The sequence below is a fragment of the Electrophorus electricus genome, chromosome 19 (assembly GCF_013358815.1).
Source record: "Electrophorus electricus isolate fEleEle1 chromosome 19, fEleEle1.pri, whole genome shotgun sequence".
In the NCBI taxonomy this organism is placed as follows: domain Eukaryota; kingdom Metazoa; phylum Chordata; class Actinopteri; order Gymnotiformes; family Gymnotidae; genus Electrophorus; species Electrophorus electricus.
In genome coordinates this window covers 8,874,299-8,892,791 of record NC_049553.1, presented here as the reverse complement: position 1 = coordinate 8,892,791, position 18,493 = coordinate 8,874,299, and the positions used below count along the sequence as shown (strand labels likewise).

General features: G+C 42.6%; 1 protein-coding gene across 5 annotated transcripts; it reads left to right on the top strand.

Annotated features, from left to right (window-relative positions):
- The first annotated feature begins 72 nt into the window (after positions 1-72).
- Positions 73-17,756, top strand: hdac8 (histone deacetylase 8). 5 transcript variants are annotated; one of them, XM_027008743.2, is made up of 11 exons: positions 73-306; positions 543-595; positions 858-988; positions 2,725-2,866; positions 3,658-3,770; positions 4,066-4,143; positions 4,951-5,095; positions 5,252-5,424; positions 5,877-5,971; positions 12,251-12,356; positions 16,938-17,756. In XM_027008743.2, exons 1-11 carry the CDS (start codon positions 193-195, stop codon positions 16,958-16,960), a joined length of 1,173 nt encoding a protein of 390 aa, XP_026864544.1. In that variant the 5' UTR covers positions 73-192; the 3' UTR covers positions 16,961-17,756. The 5 variants fall into 5 exon arrangements, with proteins under 5 accessions (XP_026864544.1, XP_026864545.1, XP_026864543.1 ...); XM_027008744.2 differs by lacking the exon at positions 16,938-17,756 and adding an exon at positions 13,483-16,928; XM_027008742.2 differs by lacking the exon at positions 16,938-17,756 and adding an exon at positions 13,114-13,467 and having other exon boundaries at positions 4,987-5,095.
- Positions 17,757-18,493: the final 737 nt, after the last annotated feature.

Genomic DNA, 18,493 nt, shown 5'->3' with positions numbered 1-18,493 from the left:
GAGAGAGAGAGAGAGAGAGAGAGAGAGAGAGAGAGAGAGAGAGAGAGAACGGGTGACTGTGCTTTTATTTTGAAATTGAAGGTGATTGCTGCCGGAAGTCGAATATATGGAGGCTACGTTCATTTTAAAAATCAGTTACCAAGCGCCTTTTATTGTTTTCTAAAGTTTATTGCTTTAATTGTGCGGTGTTAAATGTGTGACAGGGGTGACTCAATTGATGGAAATCTCACTAAACGCAATGTGGTATACATTTACAGTCCGAAGTACACTGAGACTTGTGACACCTTATCAAAAGTCCCTAACCGGGTGAGTGGGATCTTGACTTCATCTCTCTTCGTCACGAATACTTCGCAAACGTTCAAGCTCTTGGATTTAGTGATGCTTAGTTAGCAAGCTAGTTAGTTAGCTCACCTGTTTTAGCTATTTTTTCCTAAGTTCAGTTTTGACATTAAAGGTACTCGTAGGTTAACGGCACTGAAATAACCGTTTGTTCTTTAGTGGTAATTGAAACTAACGTTGTTTTTCTCATCCTACTTCCACAGGCGAGTATGGTTCATTCACTGATTGAATCTTATGGATTGCTACAGTATATGAGGCGAGTCTTTCAACGCGTTCAGAATGACTTTAGTGGCTGTAACGTTAGAATGACTTCATCCATGGATTTCTTTGGATTATCATAGACAATAGCTAGCTAAAGCAGGAAAAAAATTAAAATAAATGTTTGGTTTTTTTACATTGTTCTTTTAAAAGGGGCATTTTGCAATATTTGATACATTAGTTGGAGGTAATCTGTTTTGGTAATGCTAAATTGTTAGTCACAGAATTATGTTCCTTGATGAAACTGAATAATATTGCAGGGTTGTTAAACCTCATGTGGCTTCGATGGAGGATATGGCAGTTTTCCACACACACTCCTACCTGGAACATCTCCACAAAATCAGTCAGAACGGGGACAACGATGACCCTCAGTCGGTTGATTTCGGACTGGGTAAGAATCGTGTGTATTATTTGAAGCTGTGCTATATCCACATGAAGACTATGACTTCAAATGGGTTACCAGTATGCATACATCCTGAGGTGTGCTGCATTGAAGCTAAATGAACACTGATAGGAAAACAGCTGAAACTACATTTATTGTAAGCATGATGTAACCTACATTTTATAGAGCAAAGAGTAGACATGCAGTATGCGTAAAAGTAGAGTGTATACTGATTGGTAGACTTCCGCGATGCCTCTACTTTCATAATGCAATTGAGGCATGATGTGGTAGAGAAACACTCATGGTATGATGTACTAAGGCTATTCATTTCTGTATAGATTATTTAAATTGTAAAAATGAATTGCATACTCAGACGCACACTAGCTCTGTGATAGTTCTATATTTAAGACTGACCATGTTAACATCTGATTAATTTGTGTTTAGCTTCAGGGAAATATACTCTGCCTTCTCACTTTTAAAAGATGGCGGCAACCAGTTGCGTTCTCCAGCCAAAATAATGACCAAAAGCACAGCTGGTATTTCAACCTTAATTACAGCTACTGGGCTGACTCACTGATGCATATTGCTTCCTTATTGTGATAATGGACTTTCAAAATTGTATAAACCCCTATAAAAATGACAAATAGCTTTACATCAGAACTAAGTTATGCAGTTCATATTGTTATTAGGTAATGTTACCTTACAAACACCAGATGGCAGTATAAGGCCAAAACCTCTTTTTAAAACCAGTTCAGTTTAAGTAAAGCTCACTATGCCGCCCGATTACAGCGGTCGTATACGTCAAGTCAATAGGCTTTATTGTCGTTTCAGCTGTATAGAAGTATATACGCTGAAACGAACTGAAGTTCATCCAGGACTGTCATACAACATAGAACCACAAGTTCCAACAATACAATAAATAAGAGACGGGACCAATAGTCAAAATAACAGACAACTAATACCGAGCAATGCACGGTACTGAGTACATATAAAGTACAGAGTAAATACATGGTAAATGAGACTGAAAAAGACGCCACATACTATGACAAGTATTTAGCATATAATGCTAACGGCATATATGAATCCAGCATTAACTGAGGTAGCAGCCAGTACAACAGCAGATACGTTTACGTGTCCTATAACATTTGTGACGGCACTTTTGTTGCATGTCGCTTTGTATCGCTTTAGCTGTAACCTTAACCTTGGCAGGGTGTGTGAGGTGTGTGACGTCGCCGAAAGACAGACTAAGTTATAAGGATTTAATTGCGACAAACTCGTGTTGCTTGAAAATTACGTTATTCCGCTTTTATCATCCATATGCGTCTTTCTGAAGGTGTACCTAATCGCTTTTTTTCCATGCTGCGTTATTTGTCAGCCTGTCGTGGTAAATCGCAGAGGAGAAATCAAAAAGACATCGCCTCTGATGTCATAGTTTCACACACCCATTTTCCTTTTCAGACCCACTTTGTTTTTGTATGTTGCCTTTTATTTGTAGTTGGCGCTAGCTGTGCGTAATTCCAGGTCTCTCCCTATTCGTTGTTGATCACCGTGTTAAGCTGCTTTAGGCAGTCAACCCGGTCAAAGTTAGAATTTATGTTGGGTGGTTGCCAAGTGTGCTTTACATATGACTTGCTGACATTCTTTCCGGCAATGGAAATTTTTTTTATGATTACAGCAAACAAGAACAGTCGCCAGATTTTCTATTTTGGTGCACGTCTGTGCTTGTTGTTACTGTGCACCCCCAGGGTATGACTGTCCGGTCGTGGAGGGCATATTCGACTATGCAGCGGCCGTTGGTGGAGCCACTCTGACGGCCGCTCAGTGTCTGCTGGATGGCAAATGCGAAGTGGCCATCAACTGGGCAGGAGGCTGGCACCATGCCAAGAAGTAAGCACCAACCAGCCTGTTTAGTCAACCCGTTGATAGCATGTTGGTAGATCTTCTTATTCAGCGCCACATTTTATGCATTAGTATATTTGGTCATTATTATTTCAAAAATAAATGAAAACATGGAATCTGGAGTGTTGGTCTTGCACTCTGACGCCACGCGGTAACCCGTAGTTGTTCTACAGTACCACGTTGTCAGTGTCTGTGATGAGTCGTCACCTTTCTTGTGCAGTATTCTTATTAACTTTGCACGATAGCTGTTTTGACACAAGCTATGATCTATAGTTTACTATGAGTTTGTATAGTTTGGTATAGTAAATAATATTTAAATGTTTAAACATTTTTAGAATATTATACAAGCAACAACCCCTCTGAAAGCCTGTTTCAATGCTTCGCACCCATGTTCTTTACAGCCCTTTGGAAAATGTGGGTCATACAGCAGCAGTTGTGGTGTTTGACCTAGAAGTCTATTTGTTTCTAGTGTTGCAGGGCTATATGTATTGTGTGTGTGTGTGTGAATAAAGAAAAGTATTAGTCAAATAGTCTACATAACACATTAATTAGGTGATTTTATGATTCTTATTTAGCATAGCAATAGAAATATTTGAATTTCCCAAAGACATGCATAGTATATCCTAAAATGATTTAAATTATATCTGGATACACTAAGGGTTTGGTTAAATTATCCATCTGTCTAAAGTTTTAAATGTGCATGTGTAAAGGTTTATATTATAAGCAATCAAAGTGCAAAGTCATGGAAGTTATGTTGCTCTCTCTGTGTGTGTGTGAAGGGATGAGGCTTCAGGGTTCTGCTACGTGAATGACGCGGTTCTAGGCATCCTCAAACTGCGAGAGAAGTACGAGCGGGTGCTCTATATAGACATGGACCTGCATCATGGAGACGGTAAAAGATATAATAAAAGCCATAATAATGATACTGTGTCATAGGGGGATGCGGCTCAAAGTCCCATTTGTGAAATCATTGTTCTGAATGGCATTGCCTCTTATGTTTGATTTTATTTGTACAAATTTCATAGACATTGTATGTTAAGACTGATACTGAAATCAAGTGGGGAAGAAGTATAGTCTGTGTTCAAGGAACAAAGTCCATGATCCTTTCCTACTATTTTGGTGAATTGAAACTGTCCATATGTCCCACTATCATGTTAAATGAGTCTGATCTATGGTCTGATCTACAGGTGTGGAAGATGCCTTCAGCTTCACTTCCAAAGTGATGACTGTGTCTCTGCACAAGTTCTCTCCTGGCTTCTTCCCAGGTTAGTTCAGCATGCCTCTTTGCCTCAGTGCAGATGGGCCAGCCTCTCAATCCACTTAATTGACAGCCATGTTTCAACCCATGCCAAGCCTTGAGCAGCCAGATCCACATCAGTGCCTGCAGAGTCTGATTACTGATGCGATAGTAGAGACAATGCCTTTGCTGACTTGGGGAGAATAGTCAGCAAAGGATGCCCAACGCCATCAGTCCAGATTCTGAGCTTATATGGCAAAAATATATGTCTGAATTTTTATAATTAATGTATTTTAATCAATTTGTTTTTCTTTTGGTGTAACATTCGTGGAAAACCATTGGAATGCGTGTATATAGCTAGCACAACAGTGATAATATGATCAGAGTGCCCATGGCTAGAATATAATTGGTGAACATGGTGGCTCTGCTGCCTTCAAGAACCAATCGCCTGCATATGCATGTGTAGAAGACAGAACAACCTGAAAACACAAAAATATTAATTTATTAGAGCAAAAGAGCCAATTTTTATGCCATTCTTTGCTGCTTGTACCAGTCATTTGGAATATATATTTGAAACGGTATTTCAACTGCCATCTTCGGGTATATACGTCTCTCCCCATTCAAAGATCTAGCAGCCTGGTCTTGTATGAATTGAAATAATTGCTCGGGAGTTGTTGCCAAGATGGCTGCCGTGAAGCCAGACTTGGCTATAGGAACTTTGAGTACAGGCATGTGAATCATTTGCAAGGTTTTGATGGAGAGAAGCATTGTCACGTGAGTGACACATCCCAGGAGCTGAAGAGAAGGTGTGTGTGTGTGTGTGTGTGTGTGCAAGATCTGAGCAAGGTTCTCCCTGCTTGCTGTTGCTCAGGTACAGGAGATGTGAAGGACACTGGGCTGGGCAAGGGCCGCTGGTACGCTGTCAACGTTCCCCTGGAGGACGGAATCCGCGATGACCGTTATCTACAGGTCTTCTCCAGGTCTGGTGCTCCCTCAGACGGCCAGCCACCTCCTCCGTTAGCCTCCAGTTAATTTTTTTTGTTGTGAACAGAGTTGGAATGTAACGGAGTGGAATTTAGCTGTTGGTGTGTGCAGCCGTATTTGTTATTAATGTGATTCTCATTGTCCTTCCACAGTGTCATGCAGGAAGTGAAGGCACTGTTTAACCCAGAAGCGGTTGTGATGCAGTTGGGGGCAGACACCATGGCTGGTGACCCCATGTGCTCCTTCAACATGACTCCAGTGGGAGTCAGCAAATGTCTGTGTCATGTGCTGGAGTGGGAGCTACCCACGCTCCTGTTGGGAGGAGGTGTGGACCTGCGTGTGCGTGTGTGCGTGTGTGTGTGTGTTTATTTTTGTTGTCAACTGGGAGCCCACATAAGTGCATTTTTAAGTGTCGTTAGGCATCAGACTAGATGGACTTCTCCAAGTTCTGAAGCTGCCTTGAAATATAACAAAACAAACTGACAAGCTCTTGTCAAAGACACTGAGTGGTTTCGTCCATGCCTGCTGAGGTCCCCTCTTGTTCCTGTTGCCAGGCAATAGCTTGGGCCAAAAAGTTTATTAGTGTGTGGTTAAATGAAGGAGGGTAAGAAAGTAAACTTTGTGATTTTAGCCCATTTTGAAATGAGCTCTGAACTCCAGACCTGCCCAGCCAGGCACTGGATGAAAGGTAGTAATTACACTAGTACAATGAAGCCCTTTGCTGAGATCTATCTCTCTCTCTCTCTCTCTCTCTCTCTCTCTCTCTCTCTCTCTCAGGTGGTTATAACCTTGCCAACACTGCCCGCTGCTGGACCTTTTTAACAGGGACAGTCCTGGAACAGACTCTATCCTCCGAGATACCAGACCATGAGGTAAGACTCCTGTCCCCTCTCTCCTTTCATCACTCCCTGAAAATTCTTTCTTCCCTCTGCTTCCTTCTTTTCCCTTCTTCTCTCTCTCCCTCCCTCTCTGTCTCTCAGTCCCCTTCTCTGCTGAGTCACTGGCTCTAATCAAAGATGTCCGAGCACCTCTCAATAAACGCGTTTGTTTTCATGTGATTGGGAGAGGGGGTGTGTATGTTGAAGGCGGGGAGGGGGTCTAACAATACCACTCTGTCCCTGCTGCCTGACAGAGAGGGACTTGTGCTTTTTCCTTTCTCTACATCCCCCCCCTTTCCTTGGAGAGAGAGAGGAGTAGAGAGAGAGAGAGAGAGAGAGAGAGAGAGAGAGAGAGAGAGAGAGAAGAGAGAGAGAGAGAGGAGAGAGAGCACACCACACTGAAAGGATGGGGGGGGGGGGTTTAGAGGCTGGGGGATTTTTTTTTTTTTTTTTTGAGAAGGATTGTAAAATCCCCACATAATTGCTTCTTCAGAAGAGGGAATGAGAGAGACAGTGGGTGTTTGGGGGGAGGGTGGGTGCATGGAGGGGCTTTTTGAATGTACAGTGATAGGTTGATATCTCTCTCCTTCTCACACTCACAAAGGGGGTCTTTTAGCACCATAGAGGGCGCTTTCATGGTCAGCTAAAGAAAAGATGCTCTTGTTTCTTCAAACCTGAACTCCAGCAAGAGGCTGACCTTTAACCTCATTAATGGCCAAGCACCTCAAATAGGACCGGCATGAAGTGGAAACGTGTGGTTTGTTGTACTTCCATCCACCAGGTTGGATATATGGTAGATGCAGCAGAATTTGATGCAACATTGTAAACTTGTAAAAGGTGTGTGTGTGTGTGTGGTGTGTGTGGTGTGTGTGTGTGTGTGTGGTGTGTGTGGTGTGTGTGGTGTGTGTGTGTGTGTGTGTGTGTGTGTGGTGTGTGTGTGTGTGTGTGTGTGTGTGTGTGTGTGTGTGTGTGTGTACACGTGTACGCACACAGCCCTCGTATTCCATATAATATCCTTTAATCCTGTTTTTCCATATGGCCAGGATCTGCCCTCTCATCAACTCTGTCACTGTCGGCCTGCCGGAATGTACCTCTCTTCCTTCTCCACATATCCCCTCACCTCCTCACTCCATCCTCCTCTCCTGCCCTCACCTCCTCTCCTGCCCTCACCTCCTCTCACTCCACCCTCCTCTCCATCTCTTTTTCTCTCTCCTTGTTGCTTCTTTTGTTGTGTATCCATCCGGGCCAATCAGAGCACTGCTTAACTGTAGGGTAGTTCTGGAGAGACAGAGATGAACAGACACACAACGAATGTGTTATTAAATGGAAAGAATTGACAAGACCAGTTCAGCAAAGTGAGAGGTAGAACAAGCAGTACTTTGTACCCCCCCAACCCCTCTCACACACACACACACACACACACACACACACACTCTCTCTCTCTCTCCTGTGACTCCTCCTGTACTGGTCTGGTTGCTGGGTTATGTAGAGAGCTCTTTCTACACATTGTGCTGCCAACAGTGAAAACAATGAGAGGCAGAGACTCTCAAGTATGGCGTACAACAGCTTCATTCAGATCGACAGATGACCAAGTGAGAGGCCAAGAGAGGATTATATAGCTAGCTCTTAAAGGGGGAATGAACAATCCTTTCCACTTATTAAGACAAACGTCATTAGTAGTATGAAATATTTTTAATTGACTGACACTTTTTCAAAGTATTAAAGTATTTTTCATTGCTTTTATACTTTTCAATTCTATTGATTATACATTTCCTAGTCATAGGTTATTAATAACATTTCTCAGTCACGTTCACATTAGGGAACACTGCACAGTGTGCAGTGGGTACCCAAAATTTGCCCAAATACCCAAGTCTGCTTGTCAGAGGGTGTGAACTGTAAGGTAGGTTAAAATTCTTAATACGCCCATTATTCTGCACAGAGTTGTTTTCTCATGCCTGGCTTTAATCTGCAGTTAGTTCCACTGGCTGCCCAGGCTTACTTGGTATCCTGTTTACTGTTTTCTGAGCTTTCTGCTGTCTGGCCAATCAGACACACTTCTAGGTCCACACGGTGAACTCACCCACTGGCCTACGGTACACTAGGAGTGTCAGTCAACCCCTTCCATGAGGTGTCCATATCAGTTTCTGGCAGAGAGCTCTGTGGAGGTCCTCTGCTTCTCATCAGATTGGACTTCACCCTACAGTGTTTGGAGACAAATTAAACCACTTTATTTTGGTATGACCCTACTTTAACTTTGAATTAGTTCATCTTTTGCTTTGAGGCTCTGACAAAAATGGCCTTCTGAACTCGTTTCAACATAAAAAAAACAAAACAAGAAAAAGAAGAACAGTAGGAAGAATGCTGAGTGAGTAATTAAACCACTTCTCAGCAACCTTGTCAGACTTTCTGCTGTAATAGGAACATATCCACATTCCTGCAGGTACCAAGTCTGTAAGGAGTTAAGTCTAAAAATAAGCCCCAGCTGACTAACCCTTCAGAGCAGGCTGCAGGGCTTCATGTGAGTCCAGCCTTATCAGGGAGTGGGAGCAGCGGCTGGTGTTTATTCAGCGCAGTGGTCTGGGACGTCGCCACGGCGCCCGGGTGGAAACGGCCCTCGCCGTTCTGCGGGCTGTCCACATCTGTGCATCCTTTTTTTAGGCCTTGTTTTCAGTCGCTTCCGCCAAGCTGTTCCCAGCACAGCTCTGCAAAATAACAAATGGCAAGAAGTGCCTTTCCCCTCGACTCACACACTCCACTCAGTGAAAAAATGTTGTTTCTCCCTCTCTCTCTCTCTCTCTCTCGCACTCTCTCCCTTATGCATAATCTCTTTATTTCTTTTTCTCTCTCTCGCTCCCTCTCCCTTCCCCTCGCTCTCTCACACACTATTTCTTTTTCTCACTCTCTCTCTTTGTCTCATATCTACATGCAGTCATGCTTGCTCCATTTGCTTTGTGGTTGAGTTGGGTGGAGATCAGTATAAAGTTGGGGGGTGTCAGATACTGAGAGCTACACAGTAAGCATCATTTCCACCTATTGTGCGATGGAACACGCGAGCGCGCATACACGTTATAACAGCAGACTGAACCGTATAGTTTACACACATGCAGGCGCACACAGATGTACAAACAGTGGTATGGTTACAAGCACAAGCTGAGTTTAGATGCACACAAACGCACGTTGACAGCTTCGGCTGCGCTAGTCAAACGCCGCTAAAGGGATTAGGAGCACTCCTGTCCTGTGTGAAAGGGTCTGGCCCTCCTGGAATGACCAGACAGAATAAAGGAGACAGCATTTTCCAGCGTGTTTGCAGGCTCTTAAGTGAAGAGAATTGGGTGTGAATAGCGTTTGAGAGCCAAGCATACAAAGAAGAATAAACCCTCTGACCATGTTGCCAATGTGGTACATTCAGATCTGTTGGAGTGCTCTTAGATAGCGAGGAAAGCATGGTAGTTACAGATTAGTTGTTCTAGTTTACTGGTGTTTCAGATCATTGCATAATATTGCATCTTTTGTTTCTGAAACGTGTGTGCGCGTGCGTGTGTGAGAGGGTGATAGAGAGAGACGCCTTGTGCATGTGTACATGCTGTGACAGTGGTTGGGTTTATCAGAGTTCCACCAAAAGCTGGGGGTATTCAGCGACCCTCTACACCACCTAGTCGGTTCCTCCTGCACATCCCAGTGTGTGTCTCTAGAATATTTCAGTACACATGCCTTCTCACACTCACACAGGCACACACAGACACACAGAGGTGGAGCTGTACAGGAACTAAAACTGTGCAGCATGGGGATTGCATTGTCTGTGAGGTTGCCCCTTGACCAGAGGTTGATTTCCTATTTTTAATTGTATGAATAAAGCTTCTAAGCTTTATTCCAAGAGGCACAATGCACAACCACAGAAGAGCTGTTGTGCGTTTTCTCTCCAGTCTCCTGTTTGTGTGTGCTTTTTCAGAATTTCACTGAAATATCATTTACTATACCTAGTGTTTTGAATCTGAATATTATTGCATTACAAGTTCACTGAACTAACTACCTAATGCGCACGTGTGCACACCCACTCGATCCTGTCTGGAGGGGAGATTTTTGATGCATTGGTCTATTTGCCACACCCATGTTATTAACTCCAAGGACATTTTGTTTTGATATGATTGTTTCCATCACTAGCTTTGGCTGTTTTTACAGTGTTTCAGTCTCTCGTCATTCTAAGCTGTAATTAATTTGACACAGAACATTTTGTTTCTTTCGGTATAATAATAATGCCTCATTTGAATCAACCTATTTTTTTAAAAAAAAAAAAGCTCTTCGGTACAATGATCAGGTTTTTCCCTCTTCCTGTCGGACTAGTTTTCAAAACTGCAAGGCTGACCTCAGAACAGCATGCTGGGCCCTGTGCCCTTCCACCCCGGGCTAGGCTAGGAAAGTTCTGCCATCTCGTTTGGGAAGTGACTGGCTCCCTCAGTTCCTGGGGAGGGATAAATGCCGGAAACAAGCCCAGGGAAGTCTGTCATGGAGAATGACCAGTGTTATGATCCTAGGGTCAGAGTTCCGGGGCCAAGAGTTGATATTTAAATCAGCCTTTAGGCTGAGTATGTCTCTTTAGGACAATGAGATGCTGGTTTTTCACCTCTACACTAAATGCATTGTTCATGGGTTTTTCTGTACTTGTTCTGGTATGACTATGCCCTGTTAAGGATGGAAATTTGACCTTGTTTGTATTTTGTCTAACTGGGTGCACCTATCTCCTGTGACAAGTGGTGGAACTATTTCAGTAGGTTTTCCCCTTGGAGACTTTACAGATAGTGGAGAGTAACTGCTAAACCTCTTGCCTCATTCAGGGCAGTCCAGGTTTTGGTGAAGGGTCACAAAGAGCCCACTGCACTTATTAAATGTATTTTACACACTTAGTTTAGTCATCGGAAGAAGCCAATGATGCAATAAGATTATAATCGATACAGATATAGGCCAAATCTAACACACAGCCAAAAAAAAAACCCAAAAACATCAGAGGACTTCGGCTCGCCGTTCAAAGTGGTCTTGATGTGGTCCAAACCAAACAGTCCAGCAGTGAAGTGAAGAGGGCTGTCTCAGCTTGATCTGCATGGGAAAGCTTGAGTTCATGGGAAAGCCAGAAGGGTAAGAGTGTGTGTGCGTGCGTGCATGCACGAGTGTGCATGTGTGTATGTGCATTTGTGTGTGTACATACATGCTTCAGTGTGTGTGTGTGTGTGTGTGTGTGTGTGTGCGCGTGTTATTGTACGTGCACGAGTGTGTACATACATGCTTGTATGTGCGTGTGGTGGGGGAGGCATGAGCAAGTGGTAATTGAGATACCTAAGAATGTGAAAGTTTTCTAAGTATGTATGCGTTCATACGCATTAATACATTTGCTCGTTTAGGTGTGTGTGTGTGATGCTGCATACTCTTTCATATGTTCTATAATCCCTTGCATGTTGGACTGCTTTGGGACCGGAGGTAAGCCGAATAAACAAGAGGCGCATAATTGAAAGCAGAGTAGAGCTAACACGTACAGCTAAGACACACACACACACACACACACTCTGCTACAAGTCCAGTTCAAATGCCAAATATTTCTATGGGACAAGGCAGTCGGTGTCTTTAAGGTAAAGTTTTACTGGTCATTGCCTATCTTTCAGCAGTTAGTGCTCAAATGCTGTGTGATGTCAAAAAGCCCAGCCATCCACAGGACATGTGTCTGTGTGTGTGTGTCTGTGTGACTGTGACAGAGTGAGAGGGGGGGAAAAACTTCAAACTAAAACATACTAAAATAAGTCATACTTCCTCACTGAGGGATATCTGAAAGATGGTGTTTGTTTATTATAGGAACTTTATATCATGTTAAAAGGCCAGTGTTGAAATATGCACTCTGATATGGAAATGTCTGTCCCAGTTGGATAAATGTTTGTTTAACTCATCCTGATTGCTTAAATAGTGTCTGCCAAAGTGGGATTTTGTGTTATTAGTAACACATGTACACTTATCCCTATTACCTTTTGTAATGTTAGTTAATGGATTTCTGACAGATTACATGGAAACTGAACACTGATGAAGAAAACGTTTAAATAATTATTTGCATTTTAGAACTGTAGTTCTGAGAAGTAAGCTGCAGTTGCCTGAGCTACGTAATGCATTCATACTGATTTAACCCAGTGAACAGTACGTTGTACTGTAGCTTAAATTGACGTGGTGCGAGTGCTGTTGAGAACTGTAGGTTCCACTCTGGTTTGTAAGCATCATGCATTTTTATTTTTCATGCAGTTCTTTACAGAATACGGTCCAGATTATTCCCTGGAGATCAGTCCGAGCTGCCGACCCGACCGCAACGAGAGCCAGCAGCTGGAGCGGGTCATCGGCACCATCAAAGGTAATCGTAGTGATGACAACCAGAACTGCACCACACAGAACTGTAACGGACCCACGATACACTTTTGCTCCACTCTCCGGTACAGTGTCAATTCCACAGATGGGATTACTTTGGCCCGCTCAAAGGAACAGCTTATAATATCCAGAACATTCATCTGTTTATTTAGACAGTCACTGGTGATCGTTTAGAGGTTGTAATGCCCCCCTTTCCATATGTCATTCATCCAACCAGCTGTCCCTACAGATTCCCCTATTGTGGTGTCTGGGGGATCCCCTAAACTAACCATGGCTGCTATCACCAGCATCAAACATTTAGAAGAACATTGAAAAAAGAGGTTTAATGTCCCTAGTAATCAATAAGTAAATAAACAAGGCTTTGTGAAAAACCGGCTCTCTAGAGAGAGCAAGGGATGAGAACCAACCAAAGTAGACAGATTTACTCGCATATACTCTTTTTTTTGCTCTGTTCTTTTCTTTCCATCTCGTTGCCTTTTTCTTTCTTTCTGTATTATAAATTCACTTGTATAGTTGAAATTGGAAGACAGCTGTGATGTATATCTGCGTACCCACTTTCATGAGTGTAAACTTCTGTCCATGAATAGGAGTGTATTTGATGTATAAAACTGACCTTGGTCTTACCCACTGCCATATGGTTTACTTGTCCCGTGATGTGAGAAAAGAATGTGTCCCACCCTTTGGTTTCCTGTGGAACTCTATCTGTTTTTATTTTGTGTTTGTGTGTGCGGGATGGACGACAGACATCACTGTGGTCTCTTGTCTTCATCACCTCACTCCCTTTGGAACCAGTCTGACCCGAAGGAAACCACCCAGGGCTCAGTTCAGAGTTGTGCTTAGAGGGTCAAAACGCAAATGTACGAAAGTGAAACTGGAATCTCATACACAGCAGGGAAAGTTAAAAATAATCATTAATTTTTAAATTGGTTAATATGGAACAATATCAAATAGTGGTTCCAGTACCTGTAGTGACGTGTTCATGCTGATTTCAGATTCAGCTTTTTTTTTCTTTTTTAACTCTTTTAACTGAATATCATGTGCTTCATCATCCCTCCATTTTCTCTCTCTCTCTCTCTCTCTCTCTCTCTCTCTCTCTCTCTCTCTCTCTCCAGGCTAATGTTCTACCACACTCGAAGACATAAAAATAAAAAAACTTCGCATCTTAGCTGATGACCTAACGGTTACTGACACATCTCTTTTAGCTTCAAAGTCAAGAAATGGTTGTCACTGGTGTCTTTAGTACATCACCTGACCATGTACCCAGCTTTCTGATTAGCCTCTGTGGTCACCCTAACTGTCTTTAACATACTGTGCATTTTGAGCCAATTCTTACATGCAAACACAATTGCTGTATTTAGTCGGCAGGAATTTTATCCAAACCGTGAAGAGCAAAATGCCCATATCTGCCCTTAATCATGCATACCTTAGTAATTTTATAGTAAACTACTGCAGGCTAGGCCATACATTTAGTCTGCCTTTTGAAGCAGCAATTTTGTCAGAGACTATAGAACCAACAGTTCTTACATTTGTGTCCTCTTCTGTCTAGTATGATGGGAGCTCTCGGCCAACGCGGCTACTTCAGTATGATTGTTAGACAGCAAAAGCAACAAACAAACTGGGCTCAAGTCAACAAAACGTGGCAGGGTCCATCAGCGTGAGGGTCTGCTTCGTTTTGGTGCCCATGTGGCATGTGTACCACACATAGCGTGCACTCCCTCCCTGCCATCGGAGACTAATTAAAAAAGGCTTAGGGCGCATACTGCCCAGCCTCACTTGGAGACTCCCTCCCCCTTCTTCAGGAACGACATGTTGTAGGTGTCCTGTGAGAACAGGTCCAAGTTTGGTTTGATCTTGCTCCTAAAGGGTTCACCAGTGGGCAGAACAGAGAAGAGACCTGATCAGCGGTCAGCTTAAACACTGCAGTATATTTCTCTTACTCACTTGTGTTCTGTTTAGATGGTTTGTGGCTGCTTTGAATTATCAGCCTCTATAAAGACATATGGGATTGCATGTCGTGTTCTGTTAAGTGGCCATTTGGACAGAATTTAAATTCAGCATATACATGGTATAAGAAATTTCTGTTAAAACCAAGGCGTTTATTTTTGATGGATGATTAAGTTTTTGGTATTATTCAGCTTATGGTGCCTCTGATGGAGAAAATGCTCCCATTTGTCACCTCACGTGTGGGCACACAAACACCTAGCAACAGGGTTGAGTTAGTGAGTTTGGGTGGGATGCAGAAAGGGTTGAGAGACAGGAGACAGCACAACACAGCCCTGTTTCATCCCTACTGTTGTAACATTGTGAAGCCTTGTCCAGTGCCATCAGTACCCACCAGTGGGTACTGAGTACTTTTCTCACATAACACCAGCTTTTCCTGTGCCAGGCGATCAGGACGTGGTGTAACAGCTAGCCACTGAGGCCTGGGTTGGCACTGCCACATGCCAATCTTTGACTATCCCCTCCCTTGGAAACCACAGACAAATCTGGTGGCTTTTCTAAAGGATAGACGACTGACTGCTGCTTTGCAAGGTGGCACTAGGCATGGCAGAGGTATCCATAGTGTAGAAGGGAGAACAGGATTGGATGGCTTTTAGGCACCTAATGGAGTACATTAAAATGACTCATTGGTTTGTTGTCTGACTTATTTGTTATGTACATGTTTCGCCAGCTTCCGCATCATAGACATGTCATCTGATATCTGACTGTCCTCTGATCACTTTCTGGACACACTTCAAGTCCAGGGTTTTTAAGCCCTTTGCATCTGTTGTCAAAACCTAGGGCTTTTTTTAATTATAAATCCACCATGGCAGTATCTGATGTGCAGCTTGTTTATTATCTTTCATTATGCTGTGTGCATGTGTGTGCATAAAAAACACATCTCCTGCAGCATGGATAAGACCCAAAAAACTGAAATTAGCCTGTATTGGGGCCAGTGGAGATAAGTGAGAGAACTGCTGGCCCATGCAGCGGTGCAGGGTGCTTGTTAACGCGTGTCCCTGCAGAGCCGCCCACCTCCATGGGATGCCGTGATTTGACGAAACGCCCGAGAATATCGCAATGTCTCCTGGAAGAACTGCGACTGATGAAGCCAGGCAGTAAATGGCGAGGCCCACGATTGCTTCGCATTACCGGAGTTTCCAGACACATCTGGGGAACTTTTACGAGATTCTGAACGTTGCATTGTACATGAGTGAGGCAGGAAAAGAAACAACAGCAAAAAAAAAAAAAAAGAACATGGAAAGCGGCCACACACGGTTGCTTTTGCTGACCCTGATTGATGTAGTGTAGAGCAATTTAAATGCCTCCCGTTTCAGTCTTATACACCGCAGCCATTTAATGAAGCCTAATACACTACAAATAAATAGGAAAAGATTCAACAGTTAAAGTACCATTCCACTAAATGCTGCCAGTGTTCCCAGTGTAAAACAGGGCACAGCGGGGACAGTGCCTGGAAAAAGTAGCTTTATTTTCTTGGTGCTGGATCAGGAAAAGTGTTTGGGGAAAATTGTTTTTATTTTATTTATTTATTTAAAAAAAAAATATTAAGATGCACGGTCACTCAGACTTAAGTAAAGGCCTCATTGACATTGAGCTGAAACATAAACAGTTGTAAGTGTAAATGTTACAACACATTAACATGTTTACCAAAGAAGAGGGAATGTGTGATCTCAGATATAACCAATATTGTGACATGGCCTGCTGTGCTGAACATTTATACACAGAGGATGACACGTAAGTAATAAAAACCAGAAACGCCTCAATCATTTTTACTGCTCCAGTAAGAAATGCTCCATCTCACATAGAGGAATTTCCTTTTTTTAACATGGTATCTAAATCATCTGGAGTAGATGCGACCTCTTATCAGCTTCCTTAGCTTTGACGGCAATAATGATCTCAAAACGCCACCTGGCCAGGGCAAAAGAGATGTGCTCTTTAACACATTTAAATGTTTGCAAATCACAACTGGTGGTTAAAGTACTGTAGATTTACATGGGCTGGTATTTGCATGCCTTTTCTGCTTCCTTGGGAATCAGAACAACATTGTTATTTGCTTACTGACAAGGTGTGTGCTTTGTTTTGAAATGGTATGAGAGTAAGATGGCCAGCAAGACCAACTTTTGTACAGTATAAGTGCTGTATGCTTCTTTGCCTTTTTCTTTTGACCATTCAACCTGTGTAAACTGTGTCTGGATCAGTATCATAACCTTAAAAACAGGTTTTTAGTCCAGTTATGGCTGTGAAATATGCTGAGCTGAAATCAGGTTTATCCTCTGATTGTAGAATGGAGAAGGGTTGACTGGTCTGGGTCACGTCTGTAATCACACGGGCAGTAATAAGAGATTATTTCCTCCCTAAGTAAAAGGAAGTTTTGGGACTGATGTTTGTCAACTTGTTTGTTTCAGCATGTGGGTGTGGAGAGAGAGACAGAGAGAGAGCTGTATTTATAACTACTCCAGCACTGTTTGTCGTCATCATGGTTCTCAATGTAAATGTTTTCTGTATTCATTTCATCCTTTTTTCTCCTCTCGCTCTCTTTCCATCTCCTCTTGCTGCTTGTTTACAGGGAATCTGAAGAATGTGGTTTAGGAACTGGCTTTAAGCTCATGTTTCCAAATCAGGGCCTGCACTGCTAATGAAGACAGTATGTGGGAGCCATCACCAGAGGGGAGTTTTGGAAAACATTACTTGAATGTTTCCAGGAACATTTTTTAAATGGGGAAAAGGACTGGACCAGTGTTACCCCATTTAAGAGTTTCTAGTCAAAGGAGGTCAGGGGTGAACGGTCAACAGGTTTTTATTGTTTTTTAAATTCCAAGGCCCCTTTTTAAATTGAAAAACATGACAAATCTTACACATTTAAGTTATTTGTGTTTGTTTAATTTAGCCACTGTGGAGTCAGTGTTTTGATGATAGTCATTTGTTATTGTCTTAGATACACATCAGAAATGCATTGAAACAGAAGGGCATGTTAAGTGTATGACTGTTGTCAAGGATCTGACCATGAGTAGATATGACATACACACACATACATATATATACATATATAAAATTATCTAATGTGGAGTGCTGCTCCATGTTCCCTGGTGAAATCCAGCAACTGTCATAAGAGACTGGACCACAAGAACATGTTCACAGATTCCTAACAGTCCCCTCAACCCGCCATGCTTACAGTGACCGAAAGAAAGGTTTATATAGAATGAAAGGAGGAGAAAGAACTTTGTGAGCGGAACTTAGTGAAACAGGTTTATTCTCTGTGATGAGTAAAACAACCCCCCCCCCCCTTGAAATATTCAGCCCATTTAAATTTTTCTTCTGAAGAAAGATTTTTTTTTCCCCTGTTAACATTTTGATGTAAATATTTCTTTGTTAATAAAATCTAAAAGACAAACGTGTGGTTGTGAGCTGTCTGTTCCGCGGCTGTTCTACTGAAGGGGAACAATTGCCTTTGCAGGGTGTTAGTGTGGTAGAACTCGAGTGTGCCACATGTGGAGCAGCAGTCATTTATGATCTTTACAGTTTTCTCGGTGGCTGTGGTTTCTATCAGTGAAACTCCAAGTGCGATTCATTAAGCCGTTCATTGGCTTTAAGAGATGGGACTTATTGAATTACAGATGCAACAGATCAATGCTTCCGAAGGATGACCGTAAAACGTACGGTTTAAGACAAAATACATAAGCAGTTTCATCAACAGCCTTAAATTAAAACATTGGTGCACATACACCTATTGTTCGTTTTACATTTGTATTCACGGGTAAGACATAGAAAGGAAATAACTTTATTCATTCTCTTCTTGAGGAAAGAAGCTCTCAACACATTTCTGCTATCTGGTGTCAAAAGATACTAGTTAAAAATGGGCGTCTAACACACTGGAATTGTGTCGTTATGTCACCACAAGATTAAAACGGGAAACTTCCTGTTTTCACTGCCGACTTGCGCTCGCATTGTTTGCTTTGGTAGCCTGCTCGTCAGACGCACACATGCATAAACCAGCGCACCTGCTGACCGAGTTCCTCTCTGCACTTCCCAACGAATTTTATGCAAAGTGGTCATCTGGCTTCCATGAAAACGCGCTCTATTTGAACGCAAAAACCTTTCATCTTCACGCATATACTATAACAA